Raw genomic sequence first — 22794 nt, 5'->3', positions numbered from 1 at the left:
CAGTGAAAGGGTAAGTAAATTATTTATAAAGAAATATTTGTACAAAATCTGAGGGAATACATTGACATAAATATCAGAACACGGAATATCTGCCCTGTGACATTTTGAACACAGGTCTCAACTTCCGTTGTGCCTAGTCTGATTGGTTGTTAATTTTGTGAAAAGGCGGAACATCCGATCTACTTGAGACAACTGGCCAATGGCCAACGTGCATTATTGGCCTTTTCACTGCTGCAAATATGTCGATATTCTATATGCTTTTATGCACAAAAAGGAATCCACCTTTGAAAAAATCGATACCTCTCCCTTGAAAGGTACTTCAGTCTTAGTTGCAATTGTAAGTATGACAGACCATGGTATTTTTAATGATTGGGTTAGAAAAGATTACTATGGAGATCGGAAGCTTGTACAGTGTGTAGCTAAGCAATATATGAAGCTGTCATTTGTAGCTTGCTAGCAACGATGCTAATTTGATACGTATAATTTATCTACATACATTTACTTATTTTATGCATACCGTATTGAGAAATTATTGCTTGGTTGTCACTTTTACTCCAGGTGATATTAACTTGATCTCAATACGTTTGTTTTTGAGCTGTGAAATCCATTTATATGGCTATTGCGCAGCAGGAAAGCAAACACATTTTGACAATTTGTTACTAGTAGCTAGGTTATGCACTCTTGTCAAACGTGCCATAATGTAAACAATAGCTATATTAGCCGTTTCATTTTATCTAGCGAAGAAAGCGCATTGTTTGGTGGAAATTAAACGCTTTAGATCTGTGGCGGTCGGTGCCGTTTTAAAATAAGTATGGCCTTATTACTATTACAGCATATTGGACGACTGCCATTCGTATTCCTTTCACCCAGCTCAATGTAACATCGATAGGTTTCGGCTACTACGTGATACTCGAATTTTCCCTATACCCATCATGAGGTTGCTACAACCTAGCCTATGAATGAAAGTTTACAACGTAGGTGCACAGGTTGAGAGAAAAATGTGAGTAATCAAGGTGACAGTGACACGTTAAATACCGTCTTGCACACGTGCCTACATCTAGTTGATCTAGGGTGTAATCATTAGTCCAGTTGCAAACGAGAGTTTCTATTCGACAAATGCAGTGATGTTTATTCCCGTTTTGTTCCGTTTGCAGCCGTTTAAGAAACGTTTTTCAACAAAATCGGCTATATTAATACACCTCTGATCAAACACAGTTCACTTTAATAGCAGCCACATCCTCCTCTCACATTTTCTCTTCACGTGTGGACTTCAGTGCACATCAGCTGCCTGTGACCAGGCGAAAAAAACTTTTCCAAGCCAAACCTTCCTATCATAACTGGTAACTGCTACACACAGCCTGCATTGTTGTCACCATATTAGCGAATGTCATAGTCAACATAGCTAATAGAACTAACGTGTTAGTAAACCAGCTACAATCATGCAGTACAGTGAGTGTACAGTCAGGAAGCAGTTTAGCTAGCAGTTACACCAGTGGGCCCGGTAGCAATAAATAAACTAAACCAAAAGTTTACCTTGACTTGGAAGAGTTCTAGTGTTGGATAGACACAGCTAGCTAACATAGTTTAGCCTACTAAAACAGAGGGATGCTATCTAGCTGCATTTGCTTCTCATTCAGTTTTGAAGAAATTAATGTAACTTTTAAACTACTGTCTTTCTCTCTATTTGAGTCAACTACTCACCACATGTCATGCACTGCAGTGCTAGCTAGCTGTAGCTTATGCTTTCAGTATTAGATTAATTATCTTATTCTTTGATTGGTTGGACAACATGTCAGGTCATGCTGCAAGAGCTCTAATAGGTTGGAGGACGTCCTCCGGAAGGTCTCATAATTACTGTGTAAGTCTATGGAAGGGGGTGAGAACCACGAGCCTCCTAGCGTTTGTATTGAAGTCAGTGTAGCCAGAGCATGATGGAAACTAGCTGTCCTCTGTGTACACCATGGTGCTACCCTACAGAGTGTGTTTGAGGCTACTGTAGGCCTTCATTGCGAAACAGTGTGTTTTATTCAACTATTTGGTGACATGTAAATATATTTAGTATAGTTTTATAAAAAAAATGTAGACTTAGATTTTTTGGAAAAACACTGAGGAGGCTGGTCTTCCCCTTCTTCCTCTGAGGAGCCTCCACTGCATTTATTTAGCAAAGACAGCTAGCTTGCTACCTGACATCAATGGTATTAATTCCGTAAATAGTTTCATATGTGTGTCAGCGGCTTATTTGGAGATGCATGTTTTTTTTTCTTCTACCTTACCCAACAGACCTGGATTTAGCAAGACTTTCTATATTGGTTGCTGTAAGGAGTAGTACATCATAAAATTGAATTACATTATTTCTAGGTGATTGTGATGCTGCTGGGGCAGAGAGTTTCATTCTTAATGACAATGACCAATAGAATCCACAGTGTTTTCATGTGTTCTGCATCTGAGAATTTGTGTGTGCGTGTGTTTTTTTTTCTTCCAGGGTGTGATTACTTGTTGCAGCCCAGAGGATACTGCCAGACGGCAAGCCTTCATTCCAGACATCCCAGTTGCAGTGTTAGGTATGGCAGGAGAGCCCTGCGAATCCAAATAGTGTAGAGTCAATGGATAAAGAGGGTGCATAGAAGGTGGAAAATATGTCTTACAGTAACAGGGAACTGGTGGTGTTTTTTATAAGCTATAAACTGTCCCAGAGAAATTATCCATGTTGTCAGTTGGTGCTGGAGGGTGCAAGTGGGCGGACTGAGGGTGATGAAGCCATTGCAAATGGGTCTTTGGGAAACAACAGGAACGGCAGAAGCAATTTGGGTAAGCCTTCCTCTCCACAGGGGGGAATTGAGGCAGTGAAAGCAGCACTACGGGACTCAGTGGATGAGTTTGAGCTGCGTTACACCCGCGCCTTCAGTGACCTCTCCTCCCAGCTCCACATCACCCCTGCCACAGCCTACCACAGCTTTGAGAGCGTGATGGACGAAGTGTTCAGGGATGGGGTCAACTGGGGTCGCGTGGTGGGCCTGTTTGCTTTCGGCGGGGCCCTGTGCGTTGAGTGTGTTGAGAAGGATATGAGCCACCTGGTGACGCGCATCGCAGACTGGATGGCCACCTACCTGGACAATCATATCCAGCCCTGGATCCAGAGCCAAGGAGGATGGGTAGGTTAGAGCTGATACTATACATCCACACATTCTATATCCTTGTTATGGAATTTAGTAATACATTCTCATTGTCAACACTATGGTGTGTGTGTGTGCCTCGTTTTCTGCACCCATACTGAGGATACTATGATCGACTACCCTAAAAGGAGAAGCTACAGAGGGGTATTGGGGTACACTGATGGGTTGCTAACACAGTTCACTGTATTTATCTTCCTTTCTCTGTTCCCTGAAAGGACCGTTTTGCGGAGATCTTCGGCAGAGATGCAGCTGCAGACGTCCGACGGTCCCAGGAGAGCTTAAGAAAATGGCTGCTAGTTGGGGTGATGCTGCTTTCAGGAGTACTGGTCGGCACTCTCATCATGAAGAAATGCCAGTGAGTGGTGGAATATGAGCTACATCTACATTACCCCCAGCACATATAAACCCAGCACATATAAACGCAAAATCAATGAAAATAGAACTAATAGTTTGTTTACATAAGCCCAGTCTGCTTGTGCACTGACAGAAACCTGATTAGTAGCCCTGGCTATTGCAGTTTTTGGGCAATCAATATGTAGCTTGGTGAGCTGTTTTACTACTCACGTCTCCTGTCCTGCGCCCTTCTTTTTACATTTTAAAAGTGATACGTATAATAGCATTTTATGATATTTTTCATATTATTGGTTTTATTTTATTTTCTTTACATTTTTAAAGGGTGTTGCATTCAAGACTAGAGATGCTTTAAATGGACCTGATAAGCTAAGAGTGAATGGGAAAAATACAGCTTGTGTGATAGATTGTTTGTGTGTTACCCTGTATACCTTAGGACCAACTACAGACATTCTTTCCAAATGGACATTTGACCGATAATATTGAAGATTCTAAAATATTGTTTTTATTTAGTTTGCTCCAAGAAGTTAAACTAAACCTGTTTTCATTTGACTTTTTTTTTTAAGTGTTCCGTTCCTTCCTTGCTGTGCTGAAGTTTCAGGCATGCACTAAATAATAAAACATATTAATGTTTTAAGTGTTTTTGTTTGATGTGATTCACTGACAATAGTACAACACAGAGAGTGAGAACACAGAGTAAGTAATACATTCAGATTGGCCACGCTGCATTCTCATATGCCATTAGGGGGTGCATGTGCTCAACAAATACACTTTCTGGAGTGACTATTTTTCAGCCTCAACTCTGCAACATATCAGGAATACCTTGTCCTGTTTCCCAGAGAGTGTTGATCTGAAAACTGTATCTCTAATATACTGCTAATGTCACATTGTCTCTCGAAGCTCTTTGCTAGTAGAGTTTGGAAATGGCTTACAACACTGATGGCAGTGAAACATCCAACTTGGCTTGGAATCATAGTCCTGCACCCTTGCACAATTAAAAGAAGCCATTGTAATCCCTTTGAATTTCATATTTGAATCTATAGTATGTAGTTGTAAATAATGTATATTTCCTGTTCTCATCCTACACAATGTAGTTGATTTTCTTTTTTGAATTTTTATTTCATACATTTTTATTCAAGAGCACATACAGAATAGTTTGATGTATTACTCTGAAGAAGAATCACATAGATTGATAAACTTGTAGGTATTTCCAGATAATAACATGCTACTGGATCTATTCATTGGCGCCTACGATATTCAAAACACACGAAGAGATGACTTCTCAAAGAAGAAGGCTGAAAGTCTGAATGGAATAGACATGACAGATATGGAAGGACTATATCGAGCAGGCTGGACCGAGCCTGTGGTTGCTAATCTCTCCCTGTCATTTGTTGCCTTTTCCGCAAACCATAGCTAGCCACACCAGCGGATAAAGCCAGTTAAGGAAATAAATGATGGAAACTCACCAGCTTCTCAGAGAATCTAACTCTTACTCGTCATATTCTCATGTCATATTCCCTACCTCTGCATCTTGCTTCTTTTTGAAAGCTCACAAAACTGTGAGCGGAATTAGCCCGAAGCAGAGTTTTGTCTTCAAAACTATATTATTATAGAGAACATGTGTAGGGAATATACTGTATATAATGACTGATATTTATGGGAAATAAAGGCCTCTTCTCTATACATCAGGCTTGGCCTCAATTCAGAATTTTGGAATTGACTCCCATTGAACTCATAAGTTGAAATTTGAATTTAATTAGTCACACCCCACAGGATGTACAATTTGAGTTTTAGTAACAGGAAGAATTTAATTCAGTGAAGTTCAAAGAAATTCAGTCATAGCCATGAGAGTTTCATTGAATCTGACAGGTCACACTTCCATACACCAAAGAACATATCACTTTTCTCTGGAAACAATGTTGATATACTCTTTTAAACCTTAGTGCTTAGAATGGACCATTATATTTCCACCAACGCTTTCATTTGTTTGGCTTATTGTTTAAGTCCTCAGGGTCAACCTGAGGGTGAAACTAATGCATTCTGGGAAATGTATTTTTCCCATATTGAACAAAATGTGATTTATGAATTATAATAACTAAGAATAGTCACATATAGGTTTTTATTTCCTTGATCATTCATTAAGAGTTTGTCCTGAAAATCTATTGTTTCAACAATATTTTATATGCATATACTATATGCATATACAGTACCAGTAAAAAGTTTGGACACCCTACTCATTAAGGGTTTTTCTATATTTTTACTATTTTCTACATTGTGGAATAATAGTGAAAACATCAAAACTATGAAATAACATGGAATCAGTAACCAAAAAAGTGTTAAATCAAAATATATTTTATATTTGAGATTCTTCAAAGTAGCCCCCCTTTGCCTTGATGACACCTTGCACACGCTTAGCATTCTCTCAACCGGCTTCACCTGGAATGCTTTTCCAAAAGTCTTGAAGGAGTTCCCACATATGCTGAGTACTTGTTGGCTGCTTTACCTTCACTCAAACTCATCCCTAACCATCTCATTTGGGTTAAGGTCAGGGGATTGTGGAGGCCAGGTCATCTGATGTAGCACTCTATCACTCTCCTCCTTCTTGGACAAATAGCCACTACACAGCCTGGAGGTGGGTTGGGTTGTCCTGTTGAAAAACAAACGATAGTCCCACTAAGTGCAAACCAGATGGGATGGCATATCGCTGCAGAATGCTGTGGTAGCCATGCTGGTTAAGTGTGCCTTAATTTCTAAATAAATCACAGATTCACCAGCAAAGCACACCATCACACCTCCTCCTCCATGCTTCACATTGGGAACCATACATGCAGAGATTATCCGTTCATCTACTCTGCGTCTCACAAAGACATGGCGGATGGAACCAAAAATCCCAAGTTCGGACTCATCAGACCAAAGGACAGATTTCCACCGGTCTAATGTTCATTGCTCGTGTTTCTTGGCCCAAGCAAGTCTATTTTTTTTATTGGTGTCCTATTCTTGTGGTTTCTTTGCAGCAATTCGACCACGAAGGCCTGATTCACGCAGTCTCCTCTGAACAGTTGATGTTGAGATGTGTCTGTTACTTGAACTCTGAAGCATTTATTTGGGCTGCAATTTGAGGCAGTTAACTCTAATGAACTTATCCTCTGCAGCATAGGTAACCCTGGGTCTTCCTTTCCTGTGGCAGGCCTCATGAAAGCCAGTTTTATCATAGTGCTTGATGGTTTTTGCAGCTGCACTTGAAGAAACTTTCAAAGTTATTGAAAATTTTACAGATAGACTGACCTTCATGTCTTAAAGTAATGATGGACTGTCATTTCTCTTTGCTTATTTGAGCTGTTCTTGCCATAATATGGACTTGGTATTTTACCTAATAGGGCTATCTTCTGTATACCACCCCTACCTCGTCACAACACAAATGATTGGTTCAAACGCATTAAGAAGGAAAGAAATTCAAGGTACACCTGTTAATTGAAATGCATCCCAGGTGACTACTTCATGAAGCTGGTTGAGAGAATGCCAAGAGTGTGCCAAGCTGTCATCAAGGCAATGTAATGAACACGATGGGAGACAGAGAGCTGGTTTCAAGCGCAGGGCACAGCAGGTGTTTATTGTAAAGGACCACTGGAGGAGGCAGGTAGCTGGGTCCAATGGCAGACAGAAGGTCATACACAGGGGGTCCAACAAGGGAACAGTATAGGCAGGGAAAAGGCAAGTAACGTTGTCCGGGAGATGAGGCAATAACTATCATACACAGGAGGATAACTTACAGGAAACCCAGCGCTCCAAATAGAAGTGTGTAACAAAACAAACAATACCTCACAATGATGGGGTGCAAAATACTGAACTAAATAGTGTGTGATAATGTCATACAGGTGTGTGAACAGGTGATCAGAATTCAGGTGATTGGGATCTGGAGAGTGAGCTGCGTTCAGGGGATCTATGTGTTTGAGAGTGTGAGCTGGAAGGTGAGCTGGAAGTGAGCTGCGTTCAGGGGATCTAAGTGCTTGAGAGTGTGAGTTGGAAGCAGACGTTACATGCAAAGGGTGGCTACTTTGAAGAATCTCAAATATAAATTATATTTTGATTTGTTTAACACTTTTTTGCATACTACATTCCACATATGTTATTTAATAGTTTTGATGTCTTCAGTATTATTCTACATTATTCTAGAAAATAGTGAGATTTAAGAAAAACCCTTGAATGTGTAGGCGTGTCCAAACTTTTGACTGGTGCTGTATATAACGACATGTTTGATGTTTTATGTACAATATGTTTATTTGTATAGACTACACCTAGAAGAGGCATTTGAATTCAATTTAATTTCACTGAATTCAATTATATTTCCTTTAATTCAAATTAAAATTGCAATTCTGTATCCTGTTGACTACTTTAATTCAAATTCAATCATTTAATTAGAATTTATGAAGGCATTCTCAATTCAATTCTGCATTGAGCCCAACGCTGCTATACATGATCTTGACACTATGGTTAGAGAGCCCTGGACATCAGAGAGTCCTGGAAGTCATACTGTATGAAGTTCATTTTTTGGATATGTAAAAGCAGGCTAAAGATGATTATGACCCCTCTCATAATGAAAGTGGATGTAAGCTTGAGCCTAGGTGGCATGTCCAGATGTTCACTGGTTCCTCTTGCAACAGGGTGGTGTGCTGACAAGGCTGAAACAGAATGTTGCATGAATAAAGACACAACTATGCAAATGAATGTTTACATCTAGATCTGGTCCCTTGAATCTATTTGTGTGGATTTGTGTCCACAGCTTGTGTAGGTTGAAAGTATGACATGTAGTGTGAAGTGCAAGAAATATACAGTAATACTGAAGTAAGAAAACTTCTATGCAGAGAGGTGCACACAACTGTAGCCTTCTTTATGGTCATGCCTCATGAATAGCTTGATTTCGTTTTTTTGATTTAAAAGTGACTGTTATCATACTACCATTTATTAACTTTATATTATCATTAGATCATTATTACTGCAATAATCTTTATTGTTCAATTGATTGGTCTGTTTAGATTGATTAGTCTGTTTATTGTTAGATCAGGCCTAAGCATGCATGGGCATTGGGCTTAGTACCTGTGTGCTCTGCAGAGCCTCTGAGTGAGTAACTGCGGGGGGAGTGTGTATGAGTGGCTTTTGGCAGCAGGTGGGTGGTTTACAGTGTGTGGCTTCAGTGATAAGTTATCAGTAGTCAGACAGCCACTGTACTGAACAACCCCAACCCTAATCCCCACCACGGACTGAAAAATACACTTTCGAGGTCACAACTTCTACATTATATTGGGCTATACTTGTCAATACCAATATGTATAATTTAGTCTAGTTCAGCTATGTTACAAAAAAAAAGGTTTTACATTTGAGTCATTTAGCAGACACTTTTATCCAGAGCGACTTACAGTTAGAGATTAGCAAATCAAATCAAATGTATTTATATAGCCCTTCTTACATCAGCTGATATCTCAAAGTGCTGTACAGAAACCCAGCCTAAAACCCCAAACAGCAAGTAATGCAGGTGTAGAAGCACGGTGGCTAGGAAAAACTCCCTAGAAAGGCCAAAACCTAGGAAGAAACCTAGAGAGGAACCAGGCTATGAGGGGTGGCCAGTCCTCTTCTGGCTGTGCCGGGTGGAGATTATAACAGAACATGGCCAAGATGTTCAAATGTTCATAAATGACCAGCATGGTCAAATAATAATAATCACAGTAGTTGTCGAGGGTGCAACAAGTCAGCACCTCAAGAGTAAATGTCAGTTGGCTTTTCATAGCCAATCATTGAGAGTATCTCTACCGCTCCTGCTGTCTCTAGAGAGTTGAAAACAGCAGGTCTGGGACAGGTAGCACGTCCGGGGAACAGGTCAGGGTTCCATAGCCGCAGGCAGAACAGTTGAAACTGGAGCTGCAGCACGGCCAGGTGGACTGGGGACAGCAAGGAGTCATCATGCTAGGTAGTCCTGAGGCATGGTCCTAGGGCTCAGGTCCTCCGAGAGAGACAAAGAAAGAAAGAGAGAATTCGAGAGAGCATACTTAAATTCACATAGGACACCGGATAAGACAGGAGAAATACTCCAGATATAACAGACTGACCCTAGCCCCCCGACACATAAACTACTGCAGCATAAATACTGGAGGCTGAGATAGGAGGGGTCAGAAGACACTGTGGCCCCATCCGATGATACCCCCAGACAGGGCCAAACAGGCAGGATATAACCCCACCCACTTTGCCAAAGCACAGCCCCCACACCACTAGAGGGATCACTTCCACCACCAACTTACCATCCTGAGACAAGGCTGAGTATAGCCCACAAAGATCTCCGCCACGGCACAACCCAAGGGGGGGGCGCCAACCCAGACAGGAAGACCACGCCAGTGACTCAACCCACTCAAGTGATGCACCCCTCCTAGGGACTGCATGGAAGAACACCAGTAAGCCAGTGACTCAGCTCCTGTAATAGGGTTAGAGGCAGAGAATCTCAGTGGAGAGATGGGAACCGGCCAGGCAGAGACAGCAAGGGCGGTTCGTTGCTCCAGAGCCTTTCCATTCACCTTCACACTCCTGGGCCAGACTACACTCAATCATAGGACCTACTGAAGAGATGAGTCTTCAGTAAAGACTTAAAGGTTGAGACCGAGTCTGCGTCTCTCACATGGGTAGGCAGACCATTCCATAAAAATTGAGCTCTATTGGAGAAAGCCCTGCCTCCAGCTGTTTGCTTAGAAATTCTAGGGACAGTTAGGAGAACTGCGTCTTGTGATCGTAGCGTACGTGTAGGTATGTACGGCAGGACCAAATCGGAAAGATAGGTAGGAGAAAGACCATGTAATCCTTTGTAGGTTAGCAGTAAAACCTTGAAATCAGCCCTTGTCTTAACAGGAAGCCAGTGTAGGGAGGCTAGCACTGAAGTAATACACTGCTCAAAAAAATAAAGGGAACACTAAAATAACACATCCTAGATCTGAATGAATGAAATAATCTTATTAAATACTTTTTTCTTTACATAGTTGAATGTGCTGACAACAAAATCACACAAAAATAATCAATGGAAATCCAATTTATCAACCCATGGAGGTCTGGATTTGGAGTCACACTCAAAATTAAAGTGGAAAACCACACTACAGGCTAATCCAACTTTGATGTAATGTCCTTAAAACAAGTCAAAATGAGGCTCAGTAGTGTGTGTGGCCTCCACGTGCCTGTATGACCTCCCTACAACGCCTGGGCATGCTCCTGATGAGGTGGAGGATGGTCTCCTGAGGGATCTCCTCCCAGACCTGGACTAAAGCATCCGCCAACTCCCGGACAGTCTGTGGTGCAACGTGGCGTTGGTGGATGGAGCAAGACATGATGTCCCAGATGTGCTCAATTGGATTCAGGTCTGGGGAACGGGCGGGCCAGTCCATAGCATCAATGCCTTCCTCTTGCAGGAACTGCTGACACACTCCAGCCACATGAGGTCTAGTATTGTCTTGCATTAGGAGGAACCCAGGGCCAACCGCACCAGCATGTGGTCTCACAAGGTGTCTGAGGATCTCATCTCGGTACCTAATGGCAGTCAGGCTACCTCTGGCGAGCACATGGAGGGCTGTGCGGCCCCCCAAAGAAATGCCACCCCACACCATGACTGACCCACCGCCAAATCGGTCATGCTGGAGGATGTTGCAGGCAGCAGAACGTTCTCCACGGCGTCTCCAGACTCTGTCACGTCGGTCACATGTGCTCAGTGTGAACCTGCTTTCATCTGTGAAGAGCCAGTGGCGAATTTGCCAATCTTGGTGTTCTCTGGCAAATGCCACACGTCCTGCACGGTGTTGGGCTGTAAGCACAACCCCCACCTGTGGACGTTGGGCCCTAAAACCACCCTCATGGAGTCTGTTTCTAACCGTTTGAGCAGACACATGCACTTTGTGGCCTGCTGGAGGTCATTTTGCAGGGCTCTGGCAGTGCTTCTCCTGCTCCTCCTTGCACAAAGGCGGAGGTAGCGGTCCTGCTGCTGGGTTGTTGCCCTCCTACGGCCTCCTCCACGTCTCCTGATGTACTGGCCTGTCTCCTGGTAGCGCCTCCATGCTCTGGACACTACGCTGACAGACACAGCAAACCTTCTTGCCACAGCTCACATTGATGTGCCATCCTGGATGAGCTGCACTACCTGAGCCACTTGTGTGGGTTGTAGACTCCGTCTCATGCTACCACTAGAGTGAAAGCACCGCCAGCATTCAAAAGTGACCAAAACATCAGCCAGGAAGCATAGGAACTGAGAAGTGGTTTGTGGTCACCACCTGCAGAACCACTCCTTTATTGGGGGTGTCTTGCTAATTGCCTATAATTTCCACCTGTTGTCTATTCCATTTGCACAACAGCATGTGAAATGTATTGTCAATCAGTGTTGCTTCCTAAGTGGACAGTTTGATTTCACAGAAGTGTGATTGACTTGGAGTTACATTGTGTTGTTTAAGTGTTCCCTTTATTTTTTTGAGCAGTGTATGATCAAATTTTTGGGTTCTAGTCAGGATTCTAGCAGCCGTATTTAGCACTAACTGAAGTTTATTTAGTGCTTTATCCAGGTAGCCAGAAAGTAGAGCATTGTAGTTGTCCAACCTAGAAGTAACAAAAGCATGGATTAATTTTTCTGCATCATTTTTGGACAGAAAGTTTCAGATTTTTGCAATGTTACGTAATGGAAAAAAGCTGTCCTTGAAACAGTCTTGATATGTTCTTCAAAAGAGAGATCAGGGTCCAGAGTAACGCCGAGGTCCTTCACAGTTTTATTTGAGATGACCGTACAACCATCAAGATTAATTGTCAGATTCAACAGAAGATCTCTTTGTTTCTTGGGACCTAGAACAAGCATCTCTGTTTTGTCCGAGTTTAAAAGTAGAAAGTTTGCAGCCATCCACTTCCTTATGTCTGAAACACAGGCTTCTAGCGAGGGCAATTTTGGGACTTCACCATGTTTCATTGAAATGTACAGATGTGTGTCATCCGCATAGCAGTGAAATTTAACATTATGTTTTCGAATGACATCCCCAAGAGGTAAAATATATAGTGAAAACAATAGTGGTCATAAAACGGAACCTTGAGGAACACCGAAATTTACAGTTGATTTGTCAGAGGACAAACCATTCACAGAGACAAACTGATATCTTTCCGACATAGCACATGATATTGATTTAGCCTTTGGCTACATCTGTAAGCAAATTTTAATCAGTATATAAACCTTTAATATCATATTTGTCTCTGATTCATTACAAAGCACATTATGATTGTTGTTTATACATTACCTTTTTGCATTACATTTTTTGAAAATGTATTAAAAAACAAAAAACAGAAATACCTTATTTTCACAAGTATTCAGACCCTTTTCTATGAGACTCAAAATTGAGCTCGGTGCATCCTGTTTCCATTGATCATCCTTGAGATGTTTTTACAACTTGGAGTCCCCCTGTGGTAAATTCAATTGATTGGACATGATTTGGAAAGGCACACACGTGTCTATTTAAGGTCCCACAGTTGACAGTGCATATCAGAGCAAAAACCAAGCCATGAGGTCCAAAAAAAAATCCGTAGAGCTCCGAGACAGGATTGTGTCGAGGCACAGATCTTAGGAAGTGTACATCATTCTTAAATGGAAGAACTTTGGAATCACCAAGACTCGGTCAGCACTCCACCAATCAAGCCAAACTGAGAAATCGGGGAGAAGGGCCTTGGTCAGGGAGGTGACCAAGAACCCGATGGTCACTCTGACAGAGCTCCAGAATTATTCTGTGGAGATGGGAGAACCTTCAAGAAGGAGAACCATCTCTGCAGCTCTCCACCAATCAGGCTTTTATTGTGGAGTGGCCAGACGGAAGACACTCCTCAGTAAAAGGCACAACAGCCTACTTGGAGTTTTCCAAAAGGCACCTAAAGGACTCTGACCATGAGAAACAAGATTCTCTGGTCTGATGAAACCAAGATTGAAGTCTTTGGCCTGAATGCCCTAGCGTCACGTCTGGAGGAAACCTGGCATCATCCCTACGGTGAAGCATGGTGGTGGCAGCATCATGCTTTGGGATGTTTTTCAGGGACTGGGAGACTAATCAGGATTGAGGGAAAGATGAACGGAGCAATGTACAGAGGGATCCTTGATGAAAACCTACTCCAGACTGGGGTGAAATGTTCACCTCTGGCTGGGGCGAAGGTTCACCTTCCAACTGTACAACGACCCTAAGCACACAGCCAAGACAACACAGGAGTGGATCGGGACAAGTCTCTGAATGTCCTTGAGTGGCCCAGCCTGGACTTGAACCCGATCGAATATCTCTAGAGAGACCTGAAAGTAGCTGTGCAGCGGCTCCCAATCCAACCTGACAGAGCTTAAGAGGATCTGCAGAGAAGAATGGGAGAAACTCCCAAAATACAGGTGTGCCAAGCTTGTAGCCTCATACCCAAGAAGACTCTAAGCTGTAATCGCTGCCAAAAGTGCTTCAACAAAGTACTGAGTAAATGGTCTGAATACTTATGTAACTGAAATATCATATTTAAAAATATATATAAATTAGCAAACATTTCTTAAAACCTGTTTTTGCTTTGTCATTATGGGGTATTGTGTGTAGATTGATGAGGGAAAAAACTATTTAATACATTTTTTTTTTTTAAATAACATAAAATGGAAAAAGTCAAGGGGTCTGTATGCACTGTACATATAGGTAGGGGTAAAATGACTAGGCAACAGGATAGATAATAAACAGTATCAGCAACTTATGTGATAAGTCAAAAGAGTGCAAAAAGTGTCAATGCAGATAGTCCGGGTAGCTATTTGGTTAACCATTTAACAGTCTCATGGCATGGGGGTAGAAGCTGTTCAGGGTCCTGTTGGTTCCAGAGTTGGTGCATCGGTACAGCTTGCCGTGCGGTAGCAGAGAGAAGAGTCTATGACTTGGGTGGCTGGAGTGTTTAGCAATTTTTAAGGCCTTCCTATGACACCACCTGGTATAGAGGTCCTGGATGGCAGGGAGTGATGTACTTGGCCTTATGCACTACCATCTGTAGCGTCTTGCAATCAAATGCCAAGTAGTTGCCATACCAAGTGGTGATGCAGCCAGTCAAGATGCTCTCAGTGGTGCAACTGTATAACCTTTTGAGGATCTGAGGGCCCAAGGCAAATCTTTCCAGCCTCCTGTGGGGGAAGAGGCATTGTTATGCCTTCTTCACGACTATGTTGGTGTTTGTGGACCATGTTAATTCCTTAGTGATGTGGACACTGAGGAACTTGAAGCTCTCAACCTGCTCCACTACAGCCCCTGGTACCACATTGCCAGGTCACTGACCTCCCTATAGGCTGTCTCTTCGTCATCGGGGATCAGGCCTACCACTGTCAAGTCGTCAGAAAACTTAATGATGGTGTTGAAGACGGAGAACAGTAGGGGACTAAGCACATACCCCTGAGGGGCCCCCATGTTGAGAGTCAGCATGGCAGATGTGTTGTTGCCTACCCTCATAACCTAGAGGCGGCCCGTGAGGGGGTCCGGTATCGAGTTACAAAGGGAGGTGTTCAGTCCCAGGGTCCTGAGATTAGTGATGGTCTTTGAGGGCAGTATAGTGTTGAACGCTAAGCTGTAGTCGATGAACAGCATTCTCACATATGTGCTCCTCTTGTCCATGTGGGAGAGGGCAGTGTGGAGTGCAATAAAGTTTGCGTCACCTGTGGATTTGTGGGGCGATATGCGAATTGGGGTGGGTCCAGGGTGTCTGGGATGATGGTGTTGATGTGAGCCATGACCAGCCTTTCAAAGCATTTCATGTCAACAGATGTGAGTGCTACGGGGCGATAGTCATTTAGACAGGTTACCTTGGCGTTATGGGGCACAGGGACTATGGTGGTCTGCTTGAAACATGTAGGTTTTATAAAATGTTAGTGAAGACACTTGCCAGCTGGTCAGCGCATGTTCTGAGTAAGCGTCCTGGTAATCTGTCCCTGCGACTTTGTGAATTTTTAAGGTCTTATTCACATCGGCAACGGAGAGCGAGATCACAAAGTCGTCTGGAACAACTGGTGCTTTCTCATGCATGGTTCAGTGTTGCTTGCCTCAGAGCGAGCATAGAAGGCTCGTCAGTGGGCAGTTCGCGGCTGGGTTTCCCTTTTGTAATCCGAGATAGTTTGCAAGCCCTGCCACATCTGACGAGCATCAGAGCCGGCATAGTAGGATTCGATCTTAGTCCTGTATTTATGCTTTGCCTGTTTGATGGCTCGTTGGAGGTCATTGCAGGATTTCTTATAAGCCTCAGGATTAGTGTCTCGCATGAAAGCAGCAGCTCTAGCCGTTAGCTCAGTGCGGATGTTGCGGGTAATCCATGGCTTCTGGGTGGGATATGTACGTGCGATGTTGTCGATGCCCTTATTAATGAAGCCGGTAACTGATGTGGTAAACTCCTCAATGTAATCGGATGAATCCCGGAACATATTCCAGTCTGTGCTAGCAAAACAGTCTTGTAGCTTAGCATCCACTCGAGACTTCCTTAACATTAGAGATCACGCTCCAGCTTTTCTTAACAAAGAGACACACCCCTCCCCCTCATCTTACCCGAGGCTGCTGACCAGTCTTGACGATGCATGGAAAAGCCAGCTAGGTGTATATTATCCATGTCCTTGTTCAGCCACGACTCCGTGAAATGTAGAATATTACAGTTCTTCATATAGTTATTTTTAGTTGTGTGTGTGTGTACCAGCTTGTGTGTCGATTTTTGTTGACCTAACGGTAGGTAATGCCACATCAATCTAAATGTAGAACCTGGCACACCTTTCTCACTTGAGTTGAATGTTTTGTCACTTTACCGCTGCTTAATGGAAAACTGAGGATTTGCATGTCCGGTGCTCCCAATACAATTCCACTGTCAGTCCTTACCTCCCAACAGAGCCTGGACAAAGACACCATTATACCTCAGTGAGTGAAAGTACAATGCCACTATAGTGACTCACCACAGCACCTGAAAGAGTGCAGAAAATTTAAATACCATTTACACATTGAAAATGATAAACGTGTGCCTCAAACCCAGGTATTTGTATAGTAAATAATCAGAAACAGTTTTCTTAATTTTACCATTCATGTTTTATTGTTTATGAGGAGCTTGTAAGAAATTACAAATATAGAAATGTAGCAAATACAAAACAATTCACATTTTAATCCCCATTCACCTTCAACTAAATCATAAACATTTGAAAAGGGATATGGCAACTTTAGTCCACACAATTCGGTACGTATTTACGAAATACAGCTACAAGTTCATACCAGTGTTACCCGTATCAATGATTACAGTGGGAAGTTTAAACTTTAATTTTAAAGTTTTAGTTTTCATAAAAATGGAATATGCCTTTAACAAAATACAATCAAATCCTTCCATAAAGGTTTTTCTTTTTTGATCTTGTAAAAATGTGCAGTATTATGTCCAGTGTTAAGACAAGATCAACTTCACACATAAAATTGGAAGGAAAAAAGTATAAATGCATTTATGTACAAGGCATCCACTGCTACAAAGAAGCTATTCCTCAGTAGGCGAGTTTGTGTCTGTACTGTATGTGCTGTATGTTGCCTTTATGGGTCTGCATATGCCTAGGTCTGTTTCACACCAGTGTGGGCACCATGCCAGTGTTTGGGTGATGGGTGTAAGACAGGTTGGCAGACGGGTGCAGGCCGGAGGGTGGGGAGAGGAAGTGAGGGGTGTGGCTGTAGGAGAGCTGTGACCCTGGACCCAGGGAGTAGGGGCCCCCGTGGTCATCGAGGGGGGGACCCTGTGAAAGGTTAGGGTATTGCTCCAACATGGCGCTCTTCTTGCCCTTCTTGTTCTTGTTGGACGCTTTACGGTTTCGTGTTTGGATACCATCTTTCTTCATAGTAAGGGGTCTGTTGACCTGTCAAAAGAGAAGTGTGCCTTAATTTCACATACATAAATTAGTACATTCTCTTTCTCCAGTATTAACCTGATACTACTATACTACAGGAGGTAAATACATTTTTAAAAACTCCCTATTGAGGCTAAAACGTAGAGTTTATGTTCAATGACTTGGGTTAAGAATCAGTAGCTTGGGGTTGTGTGGGGTTTTGCCGTTTCAATCACTGAGGAAGTGCTAGCTACAAATGGTAATAGTAGTTCTCTAGCTAATTGAGAACAGTCAATGTATCTTGTTCATTGACTCACGTTGTGCAGCTTGAAGTAGAGTCCACAGGCGTTACACACAGGCTCGCCCCTGGCGTTCCGTCTCCACAGCGTGGTGGTGCTGGTGTGACAGTTGGCACATTGAGTCCCGGCCCGCTTGCTGACAATCTGAAACAGAGAGAGAGAAAGATAAGTCAATTCTGTAGATTAAAGATGAGCTCCAATGTTTATTTGGATTCATTGTGTTTTTCGATCAATTGATTGGCATGTCAACACCATGGAATTTATAACTGATTATTGTCATATCTTATCCGGTCCTTATGCATTATCTTACCAGTCTTTTCTTTGGTCGGATCAGGGGACGATTTTGGCCATTCATCTTGTGGTAAAGCCCACAGGCGTTACACAGGTAGTGTCCTGTTCCATCACGACGCCATAGAGGGGTGGCAGTGGCTCCACAGTTGACACACTCTCTGGCCTCTGCCACAAATCACAGACACACAAATAATTCTCTGGAATCCCACAGGACGTTCAGAGGACAGAGTAAAATTACTTAGATGGGATAGCATGGATATGATGCATGATGCTCACCTGGTGGAGACAGTCTCATCTTATTACGTAGTTTGGGGGAGTAGGAGGAGGGGTTCATCCATGCCCCTGGGGAGGAGTAGAGGCCTGCCATTGTGTAGTCCTGCGGAGAGGTCATGTACGAGCTGTAGGGGCCCAGCATGTGTGAATGGGAGTGGGGAGATGGTGTGCACACACTCCCAGCAGCAGAAGTTAGATTCAGAAAACTGCTTCCACCACCTCCACCCAAAGGACTCAAGCGCTCAGCCTTCAGGGCCTCCTGAAGCCTGGGACTCTCCTTGCCATCCCTACCTGGAGAGGAGTACCCATCTCTGGAGGTGAACGAGGATGTGGCGCTGGAGGCATAAAGGGAGGTTGGGGTGTATGGGTGCAGAGGAGTCTTAGTGAAAGGGTTGCTGGTCCAGGTAGAGGATGATGGGTTGTATGGAGAGCTCAGAGAGTGGCTGCCAGGGCCATCCAGCCATTGAAGGTTGCTCAGGAGAGAGGGCGAGGAGTACACCTGGCGAACTGTATAAGAGAGAAACAGTAGAAGGGCACAGTTGTCAGGGGAGTCCCTGATTACAGAAACTGTGCATTGTTTTAAATTCAATATTAATTTACACTATGAAAGGTCAACATAAATGTTTTAAAGTTATGTTATGTTCCTCGCTTCTGACCTGAGCTCTGTCTGTAGCCTGATGGAGCCCTGCTGTGGCTGGGGTTGGAGAAGTAGGAGGGAAGGCTGGTGAAGTCAGTCTCAGGGTTGGAGAAGAAGGGCTCTCCCTCCTCTCCTGGAGGTAGTAAGCCAGGCTCTGAGGAGAAGCTGGCCAGGGGATCAGAGCTGAGCAGAGCCGGAGACACCCAGTGAGACTGTTCAGAGGAATCCTCCATGCTTACAGATATAACCACTAACTCTGAAACAACAGAAAACATTAGGAGAAACCTAGGGAGTCACAGGGAAGAAATCTTAGTTGGAACCTGATTAGGAGCTATAGCAACAACCAGACAGTACCAGCATCTCAGTAGGCTGATGTGAAGTGTTTACAAATACAGTTTTTTTGTGAGGCCGCCATTTTAAAGAAACACATGTAACATAAAGACATGAAGGTCACTCAACAGCAGCATGTTTTCAAACTTCCCTTTTAAGGATCCTCATTTGACTGTGGCTGAAAGTAGACCCTAAAAATAAATAGACCTATCTGTAACTACAAACAGTGAACAAACGTTTGCTTACAACCAATGACCTTTATAGGAATTCCTATTTAGGGCTCACAAGTGGCGCAGCGGTCTAAGGCACTGCATCTCTGTGCTAGAGTTGTCACTACAGACACCCTTGTTTGAATCCAGGCTGTATCACAACAGGACGTGATTGGGAGTCCCATAGGGCGGCGCACAATTGGCCCAGCGTCGTCCGGGTTTGGCCGGTGTAGGCCGTCATTGTAAATAGGAATTTGTTCTTAACTGACTTGCCTAGTTAAATAAAGGTTAAATGTCAAAACAGAATGTGAGTTCTAAGGAAAGCAAACACAACAGTTCATTAGATGGCAATAATCTAGATGTTCAGCATCTAGATAATTTGATGTAGTTCAGTGACAATTTAGCATAATATAAAGTGCATAAGCCTAGTATAAATGAGTTTATTGTGTAGTGGAGGGTAAAAGCAAATAAACACAGTTAACCCCCCTACAGTTTCCACACTTTTTGCAGAAAAATACATTTAAAGTATTGGAAGCGTTACCTTTTTCACCATGACCGGCGATCACAGTTGTTTGCCCACCTATTTATTTTTTACCACTACACCATTATCACATTCAGTGTAGTGGCTAATTGATTATATAATGTAACAGAGAGTGCTTCTAACCAAAACAAATGATACATCTCTGGAAATAACAGAAGTAGTGTCTGCTCTGGAACACACAGTGCATGTTGTTAGTAGTAGAGACAATGTTGACCCATATCTTTATTAACTTGTGATAAGAGGAAAGAGGAGCCTGATAGGGTCTGATAGAGTCTGAGAAAATCAGATAGAGCACATTATTGTCATACTAAATATACCCAGCATCAGTGATATGACGGGACACCAACCCTAATCTCATCTGATTAATAGAAATATGTTGTCGCACAATTACTGCTGACTACCACCCAGCAGACCATATAAAACCACTGTCACAGAACTTCTCTTAATAACAAACAGTGCAGAATGAATCAATGCTATCACTGCAACAACAACAAAACTATTTCTTTAATAACCACAATTGGAAAATAGTGACATTTCACTGTCATTTTGCAATGGAATTTATTCTCATCCATTATGGCAAAAATAAATAGACGTCAAAGTTGTAAAGTAAAATTTTTCTAATTAAAAAGTGAATTCATTAAATGAAAATGCTTGATAAATTCACATCCATGAACATCCACGCACCATTACTCCACAACACATGTTGATAAGTATACACTTGTCTGTGTAGAAATAATTCAACCATCTACTCATTGACTGTAACTGTAGGATTACAGTTGTAGTTACCAAAATGTAAAATTATCTAAAGAGGTCATTGCCACTCACCACTACTATCTCACATATGGTCGCAGCCAATCAAACAACTAATGGTCTGGAGTAATACAGAAGGCTAACTTCCACAGGTTTCAGGTAGACACCATTACACTTGTGATCATCCACTATCATTCAGGCTGATATTGTGAACACTATTAGAAAAAAAGGTGCTATCTAGAACCTTTAAGGGTTCTTCAGCTGTCCCCAGAGGAGAACCATTTGAATAACCCCTTCCTACACGTGGTTCTACATGGAACTCAAAAGGGTTCTACATGGAATCAAAAAGGGTTCTCCTATGGGGACTGCCGAAGAACCCTTTTAGAACTCTTTTTTCTAAGAGTGTACAGTGGCACTGTAATGTGACAGAAACGCTGCACCTACCTGAGGTCCTTGTGAAGAGTGGATGTCAAAGGAGAGTAGAGTATGGCCTCAGTACAGGATACCCAGCTAGGTGAGCGATTGAGAGAACACACCACTCTGAGGTTCCAGTGTCTGGATCTATGTCTGTGTGGGCAAATCGCCAGAAGAATAACTGAGGTCTTGTACCCCTCGAAAAAAATGACTGAGGTTAACGTTAGAAAGGGAGCGATGGGAGGGGTTAGGAAGAACTCTTTTGAAAGACACACCTCCTGGTCCTGCTATACCAAGAGACATCTAATTTGTCTGCTTGGGTAGACTCACTATAGTCAGTCACAACTACAAATTGTCAGTAAATATATACCCAGAAACTCCTTATAATCATTATTTACCTCTATGTTATTGACAGGAATGGTAAACATGAACTTTTTAACATTATTTATATACGATTTATGTGATGGAACTGTTGTATAAAAAAGGGGAGTTAACGGGTATTAAAATGACAGGCGTGTATTAATGTGACTTGTTTAAGTTATATCTAGACCAATATCTTAGACTAGTAAGATGTCCAAGTCAGAATGTCACTGCCTCCATTAGACTTTTGCGCTTTGGAATCTCTTCTCAGTATTTGCTCCTGAATTACAATCTTTATTGAGTCATGCAGCCAGCTTACAGTAGGGACTGTTTCTGTCTGTTGATGGATATGCATACAATGCTGATAAGACCAGACACACATGGAAAAAGGAGAGACGGGCATTTAAACAAAGCAAATGAAAAATGCAAAGAATACATTTCTCTGTGGTTCAGCACAGCTTAGAGTGGAGGACAGTAATGCAAATCGGGAGAGGTGCTGCAATCATGGAGAGAGATATGGTCTGGACACAGGTAGGCTTCAGACAGGCCTCACTCTGTCACAGTCATTTGGTAGTCAAAGCATCCCCAACTTTCCTCCTCCTTTGTTCATTTACAGTTTTCAGGGAAATTAGGAGAGAGTTAGAGAGAAGTCAACCTTTTAATTGCACAAGAAACACGTCCTACTGTAGCTCACTGCCTGTAACTGTCTTTTTGAAGTAGAACAGACTTTACCTGAACAACTGCTGTATAGTCCCTGTTCCTATAATGGTGAAAGAGAGCATTCAAATACACAATATTCAAATTCGAACAATACTGAGGAAATGTGCAGTATTGATTGATGAATGAAGCATTAAATCCAAAGTCGTAGAGATCATTTTCAGCCTTATGGCTCACTCAAAGAAAGTGAGAAACAATGAAGATGAGAGAGAGAGGATGAGGTCCTCCTGACTGTGTAAGGCTGGGTTTGTGTGAGGAAAGGAGAGTGGTGGAGAGCGGTGGCGAGGGATGTGGCTGGTGGCACTCTGTCAGCGAGCTGCTTGTCTCTGATAAGAGGTTATCAAGATGAAAGGGGGAGGCCAGGAATTACACTGTCACCCAGCAAACACAGAGGAATAAAAGCACCCTGCAAAGCCATGCCACTCATAATAAACATGTGCATGAGCAAAAAAACAAAAAAACATTTACACACACAAATATACATCTCTGTCTTTGCACTGGCATGTGCAGTGAAACACACACACACACACACACACACACACACACACACACACACACACACACACACACACACACACA

The 22794-nt window shown here is 42.7% G+C and overlaps 2 protein-coding genes across 4 annotated transcripts; one reads left to right on the top strand and one right to left on the bottom strand.

Moving 5' to 3' along the window:
- Nucleotides 1–135: 135 nt before the first annotated feature.
- On the top strand, nt 136–4161 carry LOC106582883 (bcl-2-like protein 1). Its single transcript, XM_014166465.2, has 3 exons — nt 136–337; nt 2483–3152; nt 3389–4161. The coding sequence occupies exons 2-3, from the start codon at nt 2637–2639 to the stop codon at nt 3530–3532; spliced, it is 660 nt and encodes a 219-aa protein (XP_014021940.1). The 5' UTR covers nt 136–337; nt 2483–2636; the 3' UTR covers nt 3533–4161.
- Nucleotides 4162–16605: 12444 nt separating this feature from the next.
- LOC106582882 (GATA-binding factor 2) lies at nt 16606–22471 on the bottom strand. 3 transcript variants are annotated; one of them, XM_045705489.1, is made up of 7 exons: nt 22231–22471; nt 21169–21291; nt 18914–19148; nt 18261–18764; nt 18004–18149; nt 17712–17837; nt 16606–17424 (listed from the first exon to the last, which is right to left on the bottom strand). In XM_045705489.1, the coding sequence occupies exons 3-7, from the start codon at nt 19125–19127 to the stop codon at nt 17137–17139; spliced, it is 1278 nt and encodes a 425-aa protein (XP_045561445.1). In that variant the 5' UTR covers nt 19128–19148; nt 21169–21291; nt 22231–22471; the 3' UTR covers nt 16606–17136. The 3 variants fall into 3 exon arrangements, with proteins under 3 accessions (XP_045561445.1, XP_045561444.1, XP_014021937.1); XM_045705488.1 differs by lacking the exon at nt 22231–22471 and having other exon boundaries at nt 21169–22181; XM_014166462.2 differs by lacking the exons at nt 21169–21291; nt 22231–22471 and having other exon boundaries at nt 18914–19415.
- Between the last annotated feature and the right edge of the window lie 323 nt (nt 22472–22794).

This window comes from Salmo salar, chromosome ssa22 (genome assembly GCF_905237065.1).
Source record: "Salmo salar chromosome ssa22, Ssal_v3.1, whole genome shotgun sequence".
In the NCBI taxonomy this organism is placed as follows: domain Eukaryota; kingdom Metazoa; phylum Chordata; class Actinopteri; order Salmoniformes; family Salmonidae; genus Salmo; species Salmo salar.
Note: the sequence above shows the minus strand (reverse complement) of the source record. Positions and strands in the feature narration are given on the sequence as shown.

Coding starts and splice junctions, on each gene's coding strand:
- LOC106582883 (XM_014166465.2), top strand. CDS start 2,637: ATGTCTTACAGTAACAGGGAACTGGTGGTGTTTTTTATAAGCTATAAA. Junction 3,153..3,388: donor TCCAGAGCCAAGGAGGATGG/GTAGGTTAGAGC, acceptor GTTCCCTGAAAG/GACCGTTTTGCGGAGATCTT.
- LOC106582882 (XM_014166462.2), bottom strand. CDS start 19,169: ATGTTTTCTGTTGTTTCAGAGTTAGTGGTTATATCTGTAAGCATGGAG. Junction 18,765..18,913: donor AGGCTACAGACAGAGCTCAG/GTCAGAAGCGAG, acceptor TCTCTTATACAG/TTCGCCAGGTGTACTCCTCG. Junction 17,425..17,711: donor TCTACTTCAAGCTGCACAAC/GTGAGTCAATGA, acceptor CTCTTTTGACAG/GTCAACAGACCCCTTACTAT.